The 19,308-nt window shown below is 37.1% G+C and overlaps 1 protein-coding gene across 7 annotated transcripts in view; it reads right to left on the bottom strand.

Moving 5' to 3' along the window:
* The window catches only part of TDRD5 (tudor domain containing 5), a 102,165-nt gene that overhangs the window by 30,242 nt on the left and 52,615 nt on the right, over positions 1–19,308 (bottom strand). For all 7 annotated transcript variants that reach the window (XM_049868402.1, XM_049868404.1, XM_049868405.1 and 4 more), the window contains 3 exons: positions 17,653–17,865; positions 17,234–17,300; positions 444–644 (listed from right to left, as the gene is read on the bottom strand). In XM_049868402.1, coding sequence (XP_049724359.1) covers positions 444–644; positions 17,234–17,300; positions 17,653–17,865 — 481 coding nt within the window. The remainder of the gene's footprint in view (positions 1–443; positions 645–17,233; positions 17,301–17,652; positions 17,866–19,308) is intronic.

The raw sequence follows: 19,308 nt of genomic DNA, 5'->3' as shown, positions 1-19,308 counted from the left end.
TTAATATTTTATTAAAAGAATATAAAAAATCTCAGGGTATCCAAAAATATTTTTGTCTATTTGTTCATATTAAATAGTTGATTCTAGTTACAAAAATTATCAACATCCATATTAATGGTCATACAGACATCACTATAAAATAATTGCAAAAGAATATTTATTCTTCTCTAGTTAGACCTCAGAGAATTAAATACCTTGGTGTAATATAGAATGCTCAACCAATTACTTAAAATAAAAATATTCATATTCTAAAGGACAGTAAGTCGAATGTAGTTTTCTTCTGGTCATCTGAAAATTAAGAGTGTCCTACATTTGGAAGGCAGGAATCTCATGGGTATCTTTTAGGATTAAAGAAAAATCAAATAACTTTCTTCATTAAATTCTCTTATACCCTGAAGTGTTGAGATTGAATAAAATATATTACAAAATACAGACAGCTCCACCTTAGAAGGGACATTTTCTTGGCATACAATTGCATGGCCCTCTGTTCTCAAAATATGATGGAAGTAGACATCTTCATTTGAGGATGTATCACACAGAAAAATGTTAAGGATTCCATCTATGTATTCATCCACTACTCCCACTAATGGTTTCAAACCACACAACTTCTGGAACTGCAGAATAGCTCTGGATGTCCAATGTTCCTGAAATATAATCGAGATATTAGATTTGGGTGACAGATTTAAACATGAATTATAATAACCACATAAAAAATGAATTCATGATGAACTAGAGATTTAAGATGAAAAATGAAACCACAAAAGTATAAGACTAATGCATAGGAGAGTATTCATGATTTGGGGGTGGGGAAAGTAGAATAATGGAAAAATGAGATTATGGGAAAAATTTAAATATCTATGTGGTAGGAAACTTCCATTTTCAGAACTGGTGAGCTAGACCATTGGATCAGCCCTCCCACAGAAAACAACTAAAAATTCTAGATAAAATATGTTAAAAAAAAAGTCCAAAAAAGGATGAAAGAACTGGAAAGATAGTAACAAATTATCAGGCCAAAATTGAAGGGAAAGTAGGAACTAGTTTTGCCTTGTGGTTTTCTGTTAATCCGGGTAAATCTGAATCTTGGTTTTGATGGTCTCAAAGGTCAAAGGGGACAAAAATCAAAGCCAGACTCCACTCAAGGTACAGATTCTAGAGGAGAACTTTCTTTCCTTAGGCTAGGTCCCTATATGGGTACATATTCAGGGTAAGAAAGAAATAAACCACCCTCCCAGGGATTTTCAGCTCAATTTTCACATTACATGGGTAGTTCACATATCCTTAAGTTGTTCATTTAAATTGATACACTAGTAGGACTCCTAGGCACCTGGCAGAAGCAAATACAAATCCTCTCTAAATGAAGGCAACCTCAGCCTATATTATTCAACCATTCTTATTCTCAAAGACAAAGAACAGTACATAGGCAAAGATAAAAAGGATTAAAAAAAAAACCACAATGCATCATGAGTGAGAACAAGCAGAAATGACAGATAACTGAAACAAGCTCTCAAAGACTTTAGATATTTGAATTTTGAGATAAATTATAAAACAAATAAGGTTACTATGCTTAAAGGAAAAAAAAAGATTAGCTTGAAGACTTCTGTAGAGATCAAGAATTTATGAAAATTGATCAGGCAAGATTAAGAAAGAATAAAAATAGAACTGTAAAAATATAATAACCAAAATTAAAAACCTAATAGGTTGATTTGATAGTGAATTAGATAGAAATCAAGAGTAAATTGGTGAAGTGGAAGATAATTCAGAAAAAAATTACCCAGAATGCAGCATGGAAACAGTGAAAGATGTAAAATACAGAAGAATGGTTAAAAGACATGGCAGATAAACTGAGGAGGTTTAATATACTTTTAATTATGGTCTCAGAAAAAGAGAGAGCTAATATAAATAGGAATATGGGAAAAAGGCAATAATTGAAGAGATAATGGCTGGAAATTTGCCAGATCTAGTTTTTTTTAGTGAAAACTAGAAAACTATGGACATAAACATTCCAATGAATAAATCCACACATAAACATACTATACCAAAATTGAAGAACACTAGTGACAAACAGAAAAATCTTAAAAACAGCTAGAGACAAAAAGGACTTTGCCTTCAAAGGAATATGCAGGTGACTTCTCAAAAGCAGTAAGGAAAACCAGAAGCCAGTGTAATGACATCCTCAATGTGCCGAAGATATCACTGCCAACCTAAAATTCTACCCCTAGTGAATATATCTTTCAAGAATAAGGGCAAAATAACGGTATTTTCAGATAAGCATAACTAATTTGGCTGTTAGCAAACCCTAAGGAAACTGTCTTACTTATCTAGTGCTGCTATAACAGAAATACCACAAGTGGATGGTTTTAATAAACAGAAATTTATTCTCTCACAGTTAAGAAGGAAAGAAGTTCAAATTCAGGGTGCCAACTCTAGGGGAAGGGTTTCTCTCTGTGTTGGCTCTTGCGGAAGGTCCTTGTCTCCTTTCAAAATCTGTGGGCCTGGCTTTCATTGGAAATCTCCATGTGTTTTGGTATCAGTCTTCCCCTGGGTATAGGAGGTTCTTAGTGCTGGGACCTCAGGTCCAAAGGACACACTCCATTCCTGGGTCCTCTTTCTTGGTGGTAGTAGGTCCTGCTCTCTCTGCTCGCTTGTCTCTCCTTTTATCTCTTGCAGGCCACGTGCCAGGGAAACTTCCTTTATATCAGATCAGGGCTGTGACGTGAGTAAGGGTCCTGCCTCCCATCCTAATCCTCATTAACATAACCTAATCCTGCCTCATTTACATAACAGACAGCTTGCTCCCAAATGGAACCATACCCACAGGCATTGAGGCTAGGATTTACAATACATCACAAAATGGAGGATAATCAGATCACAAAATGGAGGACAACTACACAATACTGGGTATCATGGCCTAGCCAAGTTGACACATATTTTGGAGGGATACAATTCAATCCATGACACAAATTCTAAATAATACAGTTCAAATAGAAGGAAAATGATCACAGATAAACGGTTTGAGCAGTGAGAAGGGACGAAAAACTAAGAAACTAAGAAATATGTAATTAAAATTAAACGGACATTATTATCTTTGCAGTCAATTTCTTAAGGGGCTAAAAACTATAACATTAATTACACAACAAAAATAAGTCAAATAAAGAGGTTAAAGAAGCTAGAGTGCTCTAATGTCAATTTGCATTGTTATACATATACATGTTGTAATTCCTCAGGTGATCACTAAAATAATATAGTGTATTACTTCTAAACTGATAAAAATGGAAAGATAAAAAAATCTTTTCAAAAGAAGGCATTCAAGATGAGAAGACTATGCATGCCAGATAGTATGCACACAAAAAGACATATTTAAACCCAAATATATCAGTTATTATAATAAATATAATTGGACTAAATGTTCCAGTTGAAAGACAAAAGGTATCAGCTTGGATTTTTTTTTTTTTAATAATTTTTATTGTGTTTTTTCTTTGTATCACCGTATTTTCGTCTCCATATGGAAGGTGTATGACTACATTTCTTAGTCCCTCTTTATTATTTTAATGTTGTCTTCTTTTATATAATAACATCATTGTTACCCTGTTTTGGGCTTTTTTTTTTTTTTTAAATAATCTTGCTTTGTTTTTTGGATTTCCCTGTTTGGGTTGTCTTCTGGTTGTTCTGCCCAGTGTTCTGGTATTGGGTTGATTGATATTATTGATTTTCTAACCAAAGAACTCCCTTCAGTATTTCTTGTAGTTTTGGTTTGGTTTTTACGAATTCCCTCAACTTGTGTTTATCTGAAAATGTCTTAATTTCACCTTCATATTTAAGAGACGGTTTTGATGGCTATATGATTCTTGGCAGGCAATTTTTTTCCTTCAATTTTTTAAATATATCATCCCATTGCCTTCTTGCCTGCATGGTTTCTCCCGAGTAGTCCAAGCTTATTCTTATTGGCTGTCCTTTGTAGGTGACTTTTCGTTTATCCCTCGCTGTTCTTATGATTGTCTCTTTATCTCTGGTTTTGGCAAGCTTAATTATGATATGTCTTGGTGACTTTCTTTTAAGATCTACCTTACGTGGAGTTTGACGAGCATCTTGGATAGATATCTTCTCATCTTTCACAATATCAGGGAAGTTTTCTGCCAACAAATCTTCAACAATTTTCTCTGTATTTTCTGTTATCCCTCCCTGTTCTGGTACTCCAGTCACTCGTAGGTTATTTCTCTTGATAGAGTCCCACATGATTCTTAAGGTTTCTTCATTTTTAAAAATTCTTTTATCTGATTTTTCTTCAACTATATCGTTTGTTGTTGTTAGGTGCCATCGAGTCGGTTCCGACTCATAACGACCCTATGCACAACAGAACGAAACACTGCCTGGTCCTGAGCCATCCTTACAATCGTTGTTATGCTTGAGCTCGTTGTTGCAGCCACTGTGTCAATCCACCTTGTTGAGGATCTTCCTCTTTTCCGCTGACCCTGTACTCTGCCAAGCATGATGTCCTTCTCCAGGGACTGATCCCTCCTGACAACATGTCCAAAGTATGTAAGACGCAGTCTCACCATCCTTGCCTCTAAGGAGCATTCTGGCTGCACTTCTTCCAAAACAGATTTGTTCGTTCTTTTGGCAGTCCATGGTATATTCAATATTCTTTGCCAACACCACAATTCAAAGGCATCAACTCTTCTTCGGTCTTCCTTATTCATCATCCAGCTTTCACATGCATATGATGCAATTGAAAATACCATGGCTTGCGTCAGGCGCACCTTCATCTTCAGGGTAACATCTTTGCTCTTCAACACTTTGAAGAGGTCCTTTGCAGCAGATTTGCCCAATGCAATGCGTCTTTTGATTTCTTGACTGCTGCTTCCATGGCTGTTGATCGTGGATCCAAGTAAAATGAAATCCTTGACAACTTCAATGTTTTCTCCATTTATCAGGATGTTGCTCACTGGTCCAGTTGTGAGGATTTTTGTTTTCTTCATGTTGAGGTGCAATCCATACTGAAGGCCGTGGTCTTTGATCTTCATTAGTAAGTGCTTCAAGTCCTCTTCACTTTCAGCAAGCAAGGTTGTGTCAACTGCATAATGTAGGTTGTTAGTCTTCCTCCAATCCTGACGCCCCATTCTTCTTCATATAGTCCAGCTTCTTGGATTATTTGTTCAGCATACAGATTGAATAGGTATGGTGAAAGAATACAACCCTGACGCATACCTTTCCTGACTTTAAACCAATCAGTATCCCCTTGTTCTGTCCGAACAACTGCCTCTTGATCCATGTAAAGGTTCCTCATGAGCACAATTAAGTGTTCTGGAATTCCCATTCTTCGCAGTGTTATCCATAGTTTGTTATGATCCACACAGTCGAATGCCTTTGCATAGTCAATAAAAGCACTTTTTTTTTTTTTTTAAACATCCTTCTGGTATTCTCTGCTTTCAGCCAGGATCCATTTGACATCAGCAATGATATGCCTGGTTATATGTCCTCTTCTGAAACCAGCCTGAATTTCTGGCAGTTACCTGTCGATATACTGCTACAGCCATTTTTGAACGATCTTCAGCAAAATTTTGCTTGCGTGTGATATTAATGATATTGTTCTATAATTTCCACATTCAGGTGGATCACCGTTCTTGGGGATAGGCATAAATATGGATCTCTTCCAGTCAGTTGGCCAGGAAGCTGTCTTCCATATTTCTTGGCATAGACGAGTGAGCGCCTCCAGCGCTGCATCTGTTGAAACATCCCAACTGATATTCCATCAATTCCTGGAGCCTTGTTTTTCACCAGTGCCTTCAGAGCAGCTTGGACTTCATCCCTCGGTACCATCGGTTCCTGAACATATGCCACCTCTGGAAATGTTTTAATATCGACTAATTCTTTTTGGTATAATGACCCTGTGTATTCCTTCCATCTTCTTTTGATGCTTCCTGCATCGTTTAATATTTTCCACATGGAATCCTTCACTATTGCAACTTGAGTCTTGAGTTTTTTCTTCAGTTCTTTCAGCTTGAGAAAAGCCAAGCGTGTTCTTCCCTTTTGGTTTTCCATCTCCAGCTCTTTGCACATGTCATTATAATACTTTACTTTGTCTTCTCAAGAGGCCCTTTGAAATCTTCTGTTCAATTCTTTTACTTCATTAATTCTTCCTTTTGCTTTAGCTGCTCGACACTCAAGATCAAGTTTCAGAGTCTCCTCTGACATTCACCTTGGTCTTTTTTTCCTTTCCTGTCTTTTCAGTGACCTCTTGCTTTCCTCATGGATGATGTCCTTGATGTCATTGCACAACTCGTCTGGTCTGTGATCACTAGTGCTCAATGCATCAAAACTATTCTTGAGATGGTCTCTAAATTCAGGTGGGATATACTGAAGGTCATATTTTGGCTCTCGTGGACTTGCTCTGATTTTCTTCAGTTTCAGTTTGAACTTGCATATGAGCAATTGATGGTCTGTTCCAGAGTCGGCCCCTGGCCTTGTTCTGACTGATGATATTGAGCTTTTCCATCATCTCTCTCCACAGATGTAGTCAATTTGATTTCTGTGTGTTCCATCTGGTGAGGTCCATGTGTATAGTCGCCGTTTATGTTGGTCAAAGAAGGTATGTGCAATGAAGGAGTCATTTGTCTTGCAAAATTCTATCATTCGATCTCCAGCATTGTTTCTATCATCAAGGCCATATTTTCCAGCTACTGATCCTTCTTCTGTTTCCAACTTTTGCATTCCAATCACCAGTAATTATCAACGCACCTTGATTGCATATTTGATCAATTTCAGACTGTAGCAGCTGATAAAATCTTCTATTTCTTAATCTTTGGCCCTAGTGGTTGGTGCGTAAATTTGAATAATAGTCGTATTAACTGGTCTTCCTTGTAGGCATACGGATAGTAACCTATCACTGATTGCGTTGTACTTCAGGATAGATCTTGAAACGTTCTTTTTGATGATAAATGCAACACTATTCCTCTTCGAGCTGTCATTCCCAGCACAGTAGACTATATGATTGTCCGATTCAAAACGGCCAATACCAGTCCATTTCAGCTCACCAATGCCTAGGATATCGATGTTTATATGTTCCATTTCATTTTTGACGATTTCCAGTTTTCCTAGGTTCATACTTCGTACATTCCAGGTTCCGATTATTAATGGATGTTTGCAGCTGTTTCTTCTCATTTTGAGTCATGCCACATCGGCAAATGAAGGTCCTGAAAGCTTTACTCCAACCACGTCATTAAGGTCAACTCTACTTTGAGGAGGCAGCTCTTCCCTAGTCATCTTTGGAGTGCCTTCGAACCTGGGGGGCTCATCTTCCAGCACTATATCAGACAATGTTCCGCTGCTATTCATGTTTTCACTGGCTAATACTTTTCAGAAGTAGACTGCTGGGTCCTTCTTCCTAGTCTGTCTTAATCTGGAAGCTCAGCTGAAACCTGTCCTCCATGGGTGACCCTGCTAGTATCTGAATACCGGTGGCATAGCTTTCAGCATCACAGCAACACACAAGCCCCCACAGTACGACAAACTGACAGACACGTGGGGGTCGAATATATTAGTGCCCAGTGATTTATCTTCGAGTTCAGAAGTTCTAGCTTCTACTTCCTCAATTCTGTTCTTCTGAAATTCTATTGAGTTGTCTAATTCTGTCATTTTACTGTTAGTCTTTGGAATTTCTGATTGCTGTCTGTCTATGGATTTTTCCAGCTATTAAACTTTTCATTATGTTCCTGACTAATCTTCCTAATTTCTTCAGTTGCTTTATCTGTGTGTTCCTTGGCTTTTTCTGCATATTGCCTCATTTCTTTCCTGAAGGGTTCTGTATATTAAACTTTTGTATTCTGTATCTGGTAATTCCAGGAATGCGCTTTCATGTAGAAGATCCCTGGATTCTTTGTTTTGAGAGCTTATTGAGGTGATCATGGTCTGTTTCTTTACGTGACTTGATATTGACTGTTGTCTCTGAGCCATCTATAAGTTATTGTATTAGTTTATGCTTGCTTACTATGTCATAGCTGGTTGCTTTGTTTTGTTTTGGTATACCCCTATGGGTTGGTTGAGTGAGCTAGCTTGATTATTTTCACCTTTGGAGCTCTGGTGTCCTGCCCCCAGCTGGCTAGAGCTGCTATCAGGTATATCAGTCTAGGAGTCCATTCAGTTTTCTTGTGTGAATTTAGCTCAGGTTTCCAGGTAGCTGGTCATCAAGTGTGTGGTACAGGCTCTGTCCTACAGTCTTAGAGGGGCGGTGATTGGCGTATATACCAGTATCTGACTGCAGCAGGGAGTCATTCTGTGAACGATGCAGGGGGCTGAGAACTGACCCCCAAGTGTCTCTGAGGGAAACACGTATCTGTTCCCTAGAGCATGCTGGTGGGTGGATTCTGCAGAGGGACCACGGGCACCCAAACTTTTGGGTTGTAAGGACTGGGAGGTACCAGTTATCTTTGGACCCCTGTCGGGGGTGGCTAGGTGACCTGAGTGGAGCTACCAGTCCTTAGGTCCCTGATGAGGGTAGGTAAGGACCTCGTTTAATAGGCAAAGCAATGTCAAACGTCAAACACCAACCTCTCCACCGCACTGCTGAAATGGTCGGAGTCTGCCAGCAAGGGCCTATTCTCCCGAAATAGGCCCACACAGGTCCATGCAGAAGGGAAAGGTGCTCAAGGTCCATGGACGGTTTATGCCTGGACAGGAGCCGCTTCTGTCCTGAGCTCCCCCAGTTAATGGAGCTAGCAAATTATCTTTTCCCCCCAATTGCATTTTTTTTTCCTTCCCCAAGGCTGGGAGGATGGCTCTAGGTGCTCACCAGGGTCTATCTCAGGCCCAGGGACTCAGCCGCTGAAGCCTGCTTAGGGGTGGTGGGGGGGCATGGTAAAATATATGCAAGCACTTAGCTTTTGCTGAGAGTGCCGTTCTCCTCAGGTTCCGGAGGTGTGAATGGGCTGTGTGGCTGGCTTCTTCTCCCTAGGAAACTGCGGCCGAACGCTAGTACCAGCCCACCGCCACCGCTGCTGCTGCCGCTCCGGGAATGGTGCTGAGGACTCCCTGCGATTCAGGTCCAGTAACTTTTTCTCCACTTCTGAACGGTCTCTTCCTCTCCCTGCCCCTCAGTTTGTTGTCTAAGCTTGCTTTGATGCTCGGGGCTCCCAGCTTGTCACAAACATACTCATTTCACTTGTTTTTTCAGGTCTTTGTTGTAAAGAGGGCTCGCCAGAAGCGTCGGTCTATTCCGTCATCTTGGCTCCCTCAGCTTGGATGTTTAGAGATACAACTTTGTGCAATTCATAAAAGATACATTTAAAACATAAGGATATGGAAAAGTTGAAAGTAGAATGATGAGAAAACATGTTCCAGGAAAATATTAACTAAATGGAGGGTGATGGAGTTTTAAAATCAAACCAGGTTTTAAGGCAAAAAATTACTAGAGATAAAGAGGGTAAATTTATAATAATAAAATACTCAGTTTGCCAGGAAGCTATAACACTTTTTATATTGTATGCACCTAAATAACATAGCCTCAATGTAAACAAATAAAAAACTGACTGAACTATAGGAAGAAATACGAAAAAATCACACTTCTCTCAATAATTGACAGAAAAGCAACACAGAAAAATCAGTACGGATAAAAAGTTTCACACAATCAACTTGACCAATGGATATATATAGAATACTGCACACAACAGCTACAGATTATACACTTATCAAGCACACATGATCATATACAAAAAATGACTATATACTAGTCCATAAAGGAAATCGCATATATCAGATGGGTGATATTATCTACAGTATGAGCTCAGGTCACAGTGCATTTAAACTAGAAATCAAAAGCAAAACTGTTAATTAGAAAAACCCATATTTTTAAATTAATAAACTTATATATGAGTCAAAAAAGAAAGGAAAACAAATTAGAAAATATCATGAGTTTGGAGAAAGAATAACAAATAACAAAATAAGCCCAAAAAAAGTAGAAATAAGGAAATAATTAAAACAAGATGGAAACTAAAATATAAAACACGCTTATAGTAGACAGGATCAAGAAAGCCAAAATCGGTTCTTTGAAAAAGCTAATCAAAATGGCAAATTTTGGTCATGCAAAAAGAGAGAGAGTACAAATAACATTAGGAGTGTAAAAGGACCCATCACTACGGATGCTGACAGTAAAAAGACAAGAGAATATTATGCACAATTTTATGTCAATAAAATAGTTCAAATAAACTAATTTCTTGAAAAATACAATACCAAAAGAGTTTCAAGAAAAAACAGAAAATGATAATACTATAAATATTGTATTTTAATTTTTGTTTCAGTATTTTTGATCCAAAAGAGCCCCAGTGGCACAGTGGTTAAAGTATTAGGCTGCTAACCAAAAGGCTGGCATTTTGAACCCATCAGCCAAGCTGTGGGAGAAAGGTGTGGCAGTCTGCTTCCATAAAGATTTACAGCCTTGGAAACTCTATGGGGCAGTTCTACTCTGTCCTGTAGGGCCGCTATGAGTTGAAATCAACTCTGATGGCAACGGGTTTGGTTTTTTGGTTTATTTTTGATACAACTGGCAAATGTTGACTGAAACAAAATTTAAAATTGTTCCTCTAAATTCACAAGACTAAACAAGTATATATTGAACTAAAAAACTAAACTTTCAAATGATGTTCTTTGAAGTTTGTAGCCTTTATACTTCTGAAGTTATTAAAACTTTAATCTACACTAAGTCTTTTGGGATACCTCTATATTACAACTACACATTATACACTTCAAAATACAGTATCGTGATTTTACTGTTAAAAGTTCTATGCCTTTTAAAGATGTTTGGAGAATAAACATAGTCTTTTATACTGACCCATCTATTAACCATTTTCCTTAATGTTCATTCTTTCCTGTAGATTTGAGTACTACCTGGTTTCATTTCCCCTCAGACCTGGAAGGAATTCTTGTAGCATTTTTTGTATTTCAAGATTGCTAAGATTGCTAGTGACACATTATCTTGTTTTTTTTTTTTTTTTGGTATATTTTTGTTTATCGTGATCAAGTATGTATGTATGTATATATATATAAAATGAGGCACCTGCCATTTCAACATTTTTCACATGTACAATTCAGTGATATTAATCATGTTCACGCTGTGCAACCATCACCACTATTTGTTTCAGACTTTTCCTTCACCCTTAACGGAAATTCATTGCCGCATAAGAAATGACTCCTTCTTCCTCCCTCCTTCCTTCCTCTGGTAACCACTAATAAATTCCCTCCCTCTCCATTTTTTCCCAATCTGTAGGTTGTCTCTTCACTTTGTCTATGATAAAGTCCTTTGATGTACAAAAGTTTTTAACTTTTTTTTCTTTTTTAATTTTACTGCGCTTCAGGTGAAAGTTTACAGCACAAAATTCTCATTAAAAATTTATACACAAATTGTTTTGTGACATTCGTTGCAATCCCTGCATTGTGTTAGCACTCTCCCCCTTTCTACCCCAGGTTCCCTGAGACCATTCATCCAGTTTTCCTGCCCCTTGCTGCCTTCTCATCTTTGCTTTTGGGCAGGTGTTGCCCATTTGGTCTTGTATACTTGATGGAACTAAGAAGCACTTTCCTCACTTCTGTTATTGTTTGTTTTATAGGCCTACCTAATTTTTGCCTGAAAGGTGGACTTCAGGAGTGGCTTCAGTTCTGAGTTAGCAGGGCATCTGGAGGCCACAGTCTCCAGGGTTCTTCCAGTCTCTGTTGGATAAGTAAATGTGACTTTTTTGTGTGTGTGAATTTAAATTTTGTTCTACATTTTTCTCTTGCTCTGTCAGGTACTGTCTATTGTGATCCCTATCAGAGTGGTTGGTGGTAGTAGCTAGGCACCATCTGGTTCTTCTGGGCAAAAGATTTTAATTTTGATGAAGTCCCATTTGTGTATTTTATCTTTTGTTGCTTGTGCTTTTGTTGTCAGATCTAAGAAACCACTGTTAAATACTAGGTCTCAAAGGAGTACTGCTACATTTTTCTCTAAGAGTTTTATGGCTTTAGTTCTTATATTTAGGTACCTGATCCATTTGGGGCTGATTTTTGTATATGGTGTACGTTATGGGTCCAAAACCAAAAAACCGATTGCCACTGAGTTGATTCCAACTCATAGGGACCCTATAGGACAGAGCAGAATTGCCCCATAGGGTTTTCAAGGAATGCTTGGTGGATGAGAACTGCCCTTTTGGTTAGCAGCTGAGCTCTTAACCACTGTGCCACCAGGGCCCCAACATATGGGTCTAAATTCACTTTTTTGCATGTGGAAATCCAGTTGTCTCATCAGCATTTATTAAAGAGGCTACTCTTCACCCATTGAATGGATTTAGCATCCTTGTCAAAAATGAATTAACCATAAATGTACGTTTGTTAAAACAAAACAAACCCATTGCCATCGAGTCGATTCCATTCATAGTGACCCTACTGGACAGAGCAGAACTGCCCCATAGGGTTTCCAAGGAGTGCCTGATGGATTCGAACTGCTGACCTTTTGATTAGTAGCTGAATCTTAACCACTATGCCACCAGGGTTTTGGACTCCAAATTCTACCCATTGGCCAATGTATCTGTCATTATACCAGTACCAGACTGTTTTGATTACTGTAGCTTTATAGTACATTTTGAGGTAGATGATCTCAACAAATGAATTAGTAATCAGTAATCAGAAACCTCCTCCCCATCCAAAAAAAAAAGTCATTGACCAGATGGCTTCACCAGGGAATTCTACCAAGCATTTATAGAACCCCAATCATTCTTAAATCTTCCAAAAAATAGAAGAGGAGGGAACCCTTCCTAACTCAATTTGTGAGGCTAGCATAACCTTGATACCAAAGCCAGTCAAAGACACCACAAGAAAACTATGGATCAATAATATCCTTTGTGAATATAAATGCAAAAATCCTCAACAAAATACTAGTGAACCAAATCTAAAAGCATATTAAGAGGATAATACATTATGATCAAGTGGGATTTATCTCAGGAATGTAAGGGTGGTTCAACATTAGAAAATCAATCAATGTAATACACCATATTAATAGTACACATGGAAAAGAACCACTTGATCATGTCAATCAATGAGAGGAAGCATTTGACAAAATCCAATACCCTTTCATGATAAAAAAAAAAAAAACAAACAAAACTCAGCAAGCTATAAAACAGAAGGGAAATTCCTTAATATGATAAAGGACATTTTTGGAAAAACCACACCTAACATCATACTTAATGGAGAAAAAACACTGAGAGCTTTCTTCTTATGATCTGGAAGCAATAAAAATGCCCACTCTTATCACTGCTAATCAAAATTGTACTGGAAGTCCTAGTCTGAGAAATTAGGCAAGAAAAAGAAATAAAAGGTATCCAAATGGGGAAGGAAGACGTAAAACTATCTCTGTTTGCAGATAACGTGATCTTTTACACAGAAAACCCCCGAGAATCCACAAGGAAGCTACCAGAGTTAACACATGAATTCAGCCAAGTGGCAGTATACAAAGTCAATACAAAAATCAGTCAGCTTCTATACATTAGCAATGAGCGTTCTGAAAGGAAATTAAGGAAAAAAATTCCATTTACAATAGCATCTAAAAGAATAAAATGCCTAGGAATAAATCTAACCAAGAAAGTGAAAGACTTGTATACTGAAAACTATAAATCAGTACTGAAAGAAATGAAAGAAGACCTAAATAAGTAGAACACTTTGTGTTTATTGATTAGAAGACTTTATATTGTTCAGATGTCAATACTACCCAAAGCAATCTGCAGATAAGATGCAGTCCCCATTAAAATTCCATCAGCCTTCTTTGCAGAAATGGAAAAGCTAATTCTCAAATTTATATGCAACTGCAAGGAGCCCCAAATACCCAAAGCAATCTTGAAAAAGAAGAACAAAGTAGGAGGACTTGCATGATCTCAGTTTTTATTTCAAAATGTCATTCCATTTAATGGGAAGATAGCCATCGTTTATATCATTGTTCCTCTTTATTTTCTCCCCCTATGGTGGTTTCAAAATTTTCTCTTTGGATTTTGGCAGTTTGTTTATGATGTGCCTAGGTATGGTTTTCTTTGTATTTATCCTGTTTGGAGTTTGTTGAGCTTCTTGGATGAATGTTGACATCATTCACCAAATTTTGAAGATTTTCAGCCTTTATGTTTTCTGTCCTAGTCTCTTTTTAGGACCCCAATTATACGCGTATTGAAGTGTGTAATATTTACCCACAATTTACTAAGTCTCTGTTGATTTTCTTTTCAATCTTTATTTTTACGCTCTTCTTTGGCTTGGATAATTTCTTTTGATCTATCTTTGAGTTCACAGGCTTTTTCTTCTGTCATATCCAAATCTGTTATTAAGGCTATCTAGTACATTTTCATTTGCTTTTTCATTTTACAACTCTACAATTTCAACTTATTTTTTACATTGCCTGTCTTTCGGCTGAAATTCCCTATATGATCATTAATTATAAGTACATCTTCCTTCCAGCCTTTGAACATATTCATTATAGCTGCTTTAAAAGTCTTTGTCTGGTAACTGCAACATCTGGGTCATCTCAATGTCAGTTTTTATCAACTACCGTAATTTTACACAAATAACGTGTTTTATATACATATATACGTATTTTTTACCAACTGTGCCCCCCTTGAGAGGTACTTTTGTAAGTGTGTTATGCTTATATTTTACATGTTGCTGTAAAAGATACCTTGTGGGGGGAGAGCACAGCTGGCAAAGAAAAGTATAACACGAGCATTATTTGTGTAAAAATACGGTACTTTTTTCCTTGAGTATGTTAAAATTTCCTGTTTCTTTGCATGTCTAGCGACTTTTAATAGGATAGTAGACATTATCAATATATTGTGGAGATTTTGTATTCTGTTATGCTCTTCTGAAGAGTGACATTTTTCTTTAAGAGTTAGTTAAATTGTCTGGACTCAAATTTCAAACTTTGTCTTTCCTGCAGTCAGTAGCAACTGAAATCTTTGTCCAGTTCCTTCGAATTCTAGCTGTTGATTCTTCACTAGAGCCACTGGGCTCTTCCCAGTGCCTGTGGAAGTTAGTAGTCAGTAAAGCAATTAGACAGATTGTATCCACTGATTTTGGAATTCATTCACTGTGTGACTCCCTGCTCAAGTATTTTCTCCTTCACTTCTAGCTATTCCACCAGCCCCAATCTGTCCTCTAAATTCAAGCCAGCAAGGCTGTAGATTAGGGAGTACTCTCTGAAAAGAAGCTGAAAAATTCCCAGTATACTCACTACCATTTGACTTTCAAGGATAAACAAAAAACTGAACCAGATTCCATCATGAGTTGTCATGATGACCCCATATGTGTTAGAGCAGGACTTTGCTCCATGGGTATTGTAATGGCTGTAGCCTTTGTAAGCAAAGCACCAGGCCTGTCTTCCAGGTTTCTGCTTTTTCAGCAGCTTTTGATTTTGTCTATGTAAGTATTAGTCCCACCATGTTACTTTGCCATTATCAAATGCATTAGTTATTTTTGAAATCATAAAAAAGAAACATAAATAAGGTGAGACACATTCATTTAATTAAAAAAAAAATTATTGAGCACCTACTATGGGTCAAATATTGATCTGGGTAAAGAAGACAATGTCCCTGATCTCAGGGGCTTAAATCTTGTGTGGAAAGAAATAAATGTGTAAACAAATAAATAATATCAGATAGTGATAAGCATTATAAAGATTAAACAAATAAACAAAAAAAGGTGACAAAGAATGACTAAAGTGGAAGAGTATACTTAAATTGGATGGTCAAGGCCATTTTTTCGGAAATAACATTTGGGCTTAGAATTGAATGAGAAGGAGTCAACCACAAGAATACTTTGACAAGCTATTCCAGCTATGAGAATGGGCAAAGGCCCTAATACCAGGAGGAGTTTAAGAAGTAAAGAAGAAAATAAAACAAAGATAGGAACAAAATATGGAAGCCATATGGCTGATATGAGAGTAATGAATATTGGATACAAGTGGGTCACAAATTTAGCCCTAAGCATCCTGATGGTCAAAGTAGTAAAAAGCAACCTAGTCAAGGATAAAATTCACCCTAAAAAACAATCTTGAATGCAGATTTGCACACAAAAAGCATACACTGTGTACATTATTATACTATTAAAAATTAGAAGCAAATTCAATGTTCAACAATAAAGGAATTGTTAAACTATCATGCACGTTTACTCAGTAAGTTACACTGAATCCATTAAAATTTTGAACTGTTATAACTTATCAATGTATTTATGCTACAATGCTATGTGAAAAAAGCAGAATGTAAAATACTATGATTACTATTATGTAACTCTGAAAACCCAACACAACTCTCACCTGCAATATCCAATAGAATAAACTGGAAGAACACACAGACCAAATTTCTAAATGGAATGTTTTGGAGTTTGAACTCTTTAATTATGCACACCATACATATTATGCAATTTTTTTGTCTGTTTAACCTAAATTATTCATCAATTGCTTATATGTAAATGGATTTTTCTTTTTAAAAATGTGTTTTTCATCCTAAAATGAGTATCTATTCCTTAAAATATCTGAAAAATACAGTAAAGAGAAAAGGGAAAAGAATATATAATTCTAATTAAGTGCATATGATAATTATAATTACATAAACAAATGTACCTATATGGATGAAAATGTTTTCTGCTCCATTCTTCTCCAATCAGCTCCCACAATACTAGAGAATTCTTTTATGAAACATACATCTAACTGTAGCAGTTCCCTATGTATACCCTTTGATTGTGTCCCAGCATCTAGAGGACAACGTTCAGACTCTTCAACATAGATCTCCACATTAGGTTCCTTTCCACTTCTCTGATGTCATTTACCACGTGCACAATCCAACCCATCCTATATTCTGTAGCCAAACAGAACTACTTAAATTTGAGATGTTTTATGCTACTCTGCCTTTGCCTGCAATGTCTTTCTTCACTTTTTTGTCCAGTTACATTGCTACTCTTCCACTTAAATGTACTTCTATTATGAGATCTTTCCCAATTACCGTGGACAGAGATGAGCACGCCTCCTTTTTGTACCTCTACCATTAACTATAAAATCTCTATTATAGCAAATTAACATGGTATAGGAATTTTTGTCTATATGTCTATCTTTCAAATATCTACAATGATTTCTTTTGAGGACTAGTTCCATGTTTTATTTTTATATCTGAGAACCCAGAATTATTCCTGGAACATAGAAAGCAGCACTGAAATGCTTGCTAATTAAATGGGAGACAAGCAAACATACCTCTACTGGTCTCACCCAAGCCAAAGAACAAGGGATGGCCTGCGCTGGAAGCTTTGTGTAGCAGCATCTGAAACAGATAATCAAATATACAAACATTAAATCATATTATTAAAACTGCATTTTACAGAATATCTAATCCATTTCTTTATTTCAGTTATTCCATTTTCTTAAAAGAGATGGACATTTAGTCTCATGGTCCATTCAAATTCAGTCATGTGAAAGAAGACAAAGAGGTTATAATCATTTATGAAACTAAGTGACCATTTGCCAAGTCTGTGCTAAGAAGGAAGATGGATGGATAGGAGTGAAAGATGGAGGGAGGGAAGGGAAGAGAAAAGAGAGATCCCAATGCCATAAATTTAAGGATTATGATTCAAAATTTAAATTGTCCATTGTGATTATTAAAATTTTTAACTCACTTGAGAAACCTCAGGGAGGACTTCTGAACGGTTCCAATATTTCCAAAGTCTGGATAGAACACTTCAACTTCCTGTTTCCCAAGGACTTGATGGATAATGACCCGATACCACCACTTATCCTCAGAAATCCTTACACAACAGAGATGTCCTGGTTGGATGAAATATTCTGGCATGACATATCGATCAGAAACCAGCTGATTAGAATAACAGCGCCTGTGGAATTTAAAAAAAAACCCATACAAGAAGCAAAAATTAAAGATCATTTTTATTGGTGTCTCAAAAGGAAGAAAATCTTGGCAAACAACAAAGAAAAAGTCCTGACTTTTCCTGATTTGATTTGTTACTGCTTATTAATTCCAATTAATTTTCTTTTCTTTTTTCTTATGCAAATCTCTTCAACAACAAACTTCTTCAAAGAGAAATTTATACACTCATTTTCTTATCTAACATTCTCTGCTGAACATAGTGTAACTCAACTTTATTCCTAGCACTCCCTGAGATGAACTTTTCTAAGACATCAATGGCCTGTTAATTCCCAAATCCAATAGCCTTTCTTCTCAGCTTTCAATATACTTGATCTCTCTGCAGCATTACCCTGATTCTGTCCTCTTTTAACCTCTATTCTACATTAGTTTCCAAGACACAATTCTCTCCTTCTTCCTTCTCAATAATTATTCCTTTATTGGATCTGTAATACCCTTAGAAGTGTGGGTTCTCTGGGGTCTTATTTTTAGGAAGTATAACACAGGAGCTCAGCCTTTGGAACCAGTAACCTTGGGTTCAAATATTGACTCCATCATTGGGGCCGACTGTGGAACAGATCATCAATTGCTCATATGCAAGTTCAAGTTGAAACTGAGGAAAATCAGAGCAAGTCCACAAGAGCCAAAGTACAACCTTGAGTATATCCCACCTGAATTTAAAGACCATCTCAAGAATAGATCTGACGCATTGAACACTGATGACCGAAGACCAGATGAGTTGTGCAATGACATCAAGGACATTATACATGAAGAAAACAAGAGGTCATTGAAAAGACAGGAAAGAAAGAAAAGACCAAGATGGATGTCAGAGGAGACTCTGAAATTTGCTCTCGAATGTCAAGCAGCTTAAGCAAAAGGAAGAAATGGTGAAGTAAAAGAACTGAACATAAGATTTCAAAGGGTGGCTTGAGAAGACAAAGTATTATAATGACATGTGCAAAGAGCTGGAGATAGAAAACCAAAAGAGAAGAACGCACTTGGCATTTCTCAAGCTGAAAGAACTGAAGAAAAAATTCAAGCCTCAAGTTGCAATACTGAGGGATTCTATGGGGAAAATATTAAATGACACAGAAAGCATCAAAAGAAGATGGAAGGAATACACAAAGTCATTATACCAAAAAGAATTAGTCGACGTTCAACCATTTCGAGAGGTAGCATATGATCAGGAACTGATTGTACTGAAGGAAGAAGTCCAAGCTGCACTGAAGGCACTGGTGAAAAACAAGGCTCCGGGAATTGATGGAGTATCAATTGAGATGTTTCAACAAACGGATGCACTGCTGGAAGTATTCACTCGTCTATGCCAAGAAATTTGGAAGACAGCTACCTGGCCAACCAACTGGAAGAGATCCATATTTATGCCTATTCCTAAGACAGGTGATTCAACCGAATG

This window comes from Elephas maximus, chromosome 24 (assembly GCF_024166365.1).
Source record: "Elephas maximus indicus isolate mEleMax1 chromosome 24, mEleMax1 primary haplotype, whole genome shotgun sequence".
Taxonomy (NCBI): Eukaryota; Metazoa; Chordata; class Mammalia; order Proboscidea; family Elephantidae; genus Elephas; species Elephas maximus.
This window is presented reverse-complemented; position numbering and strand designations above follow the sequence as displayed.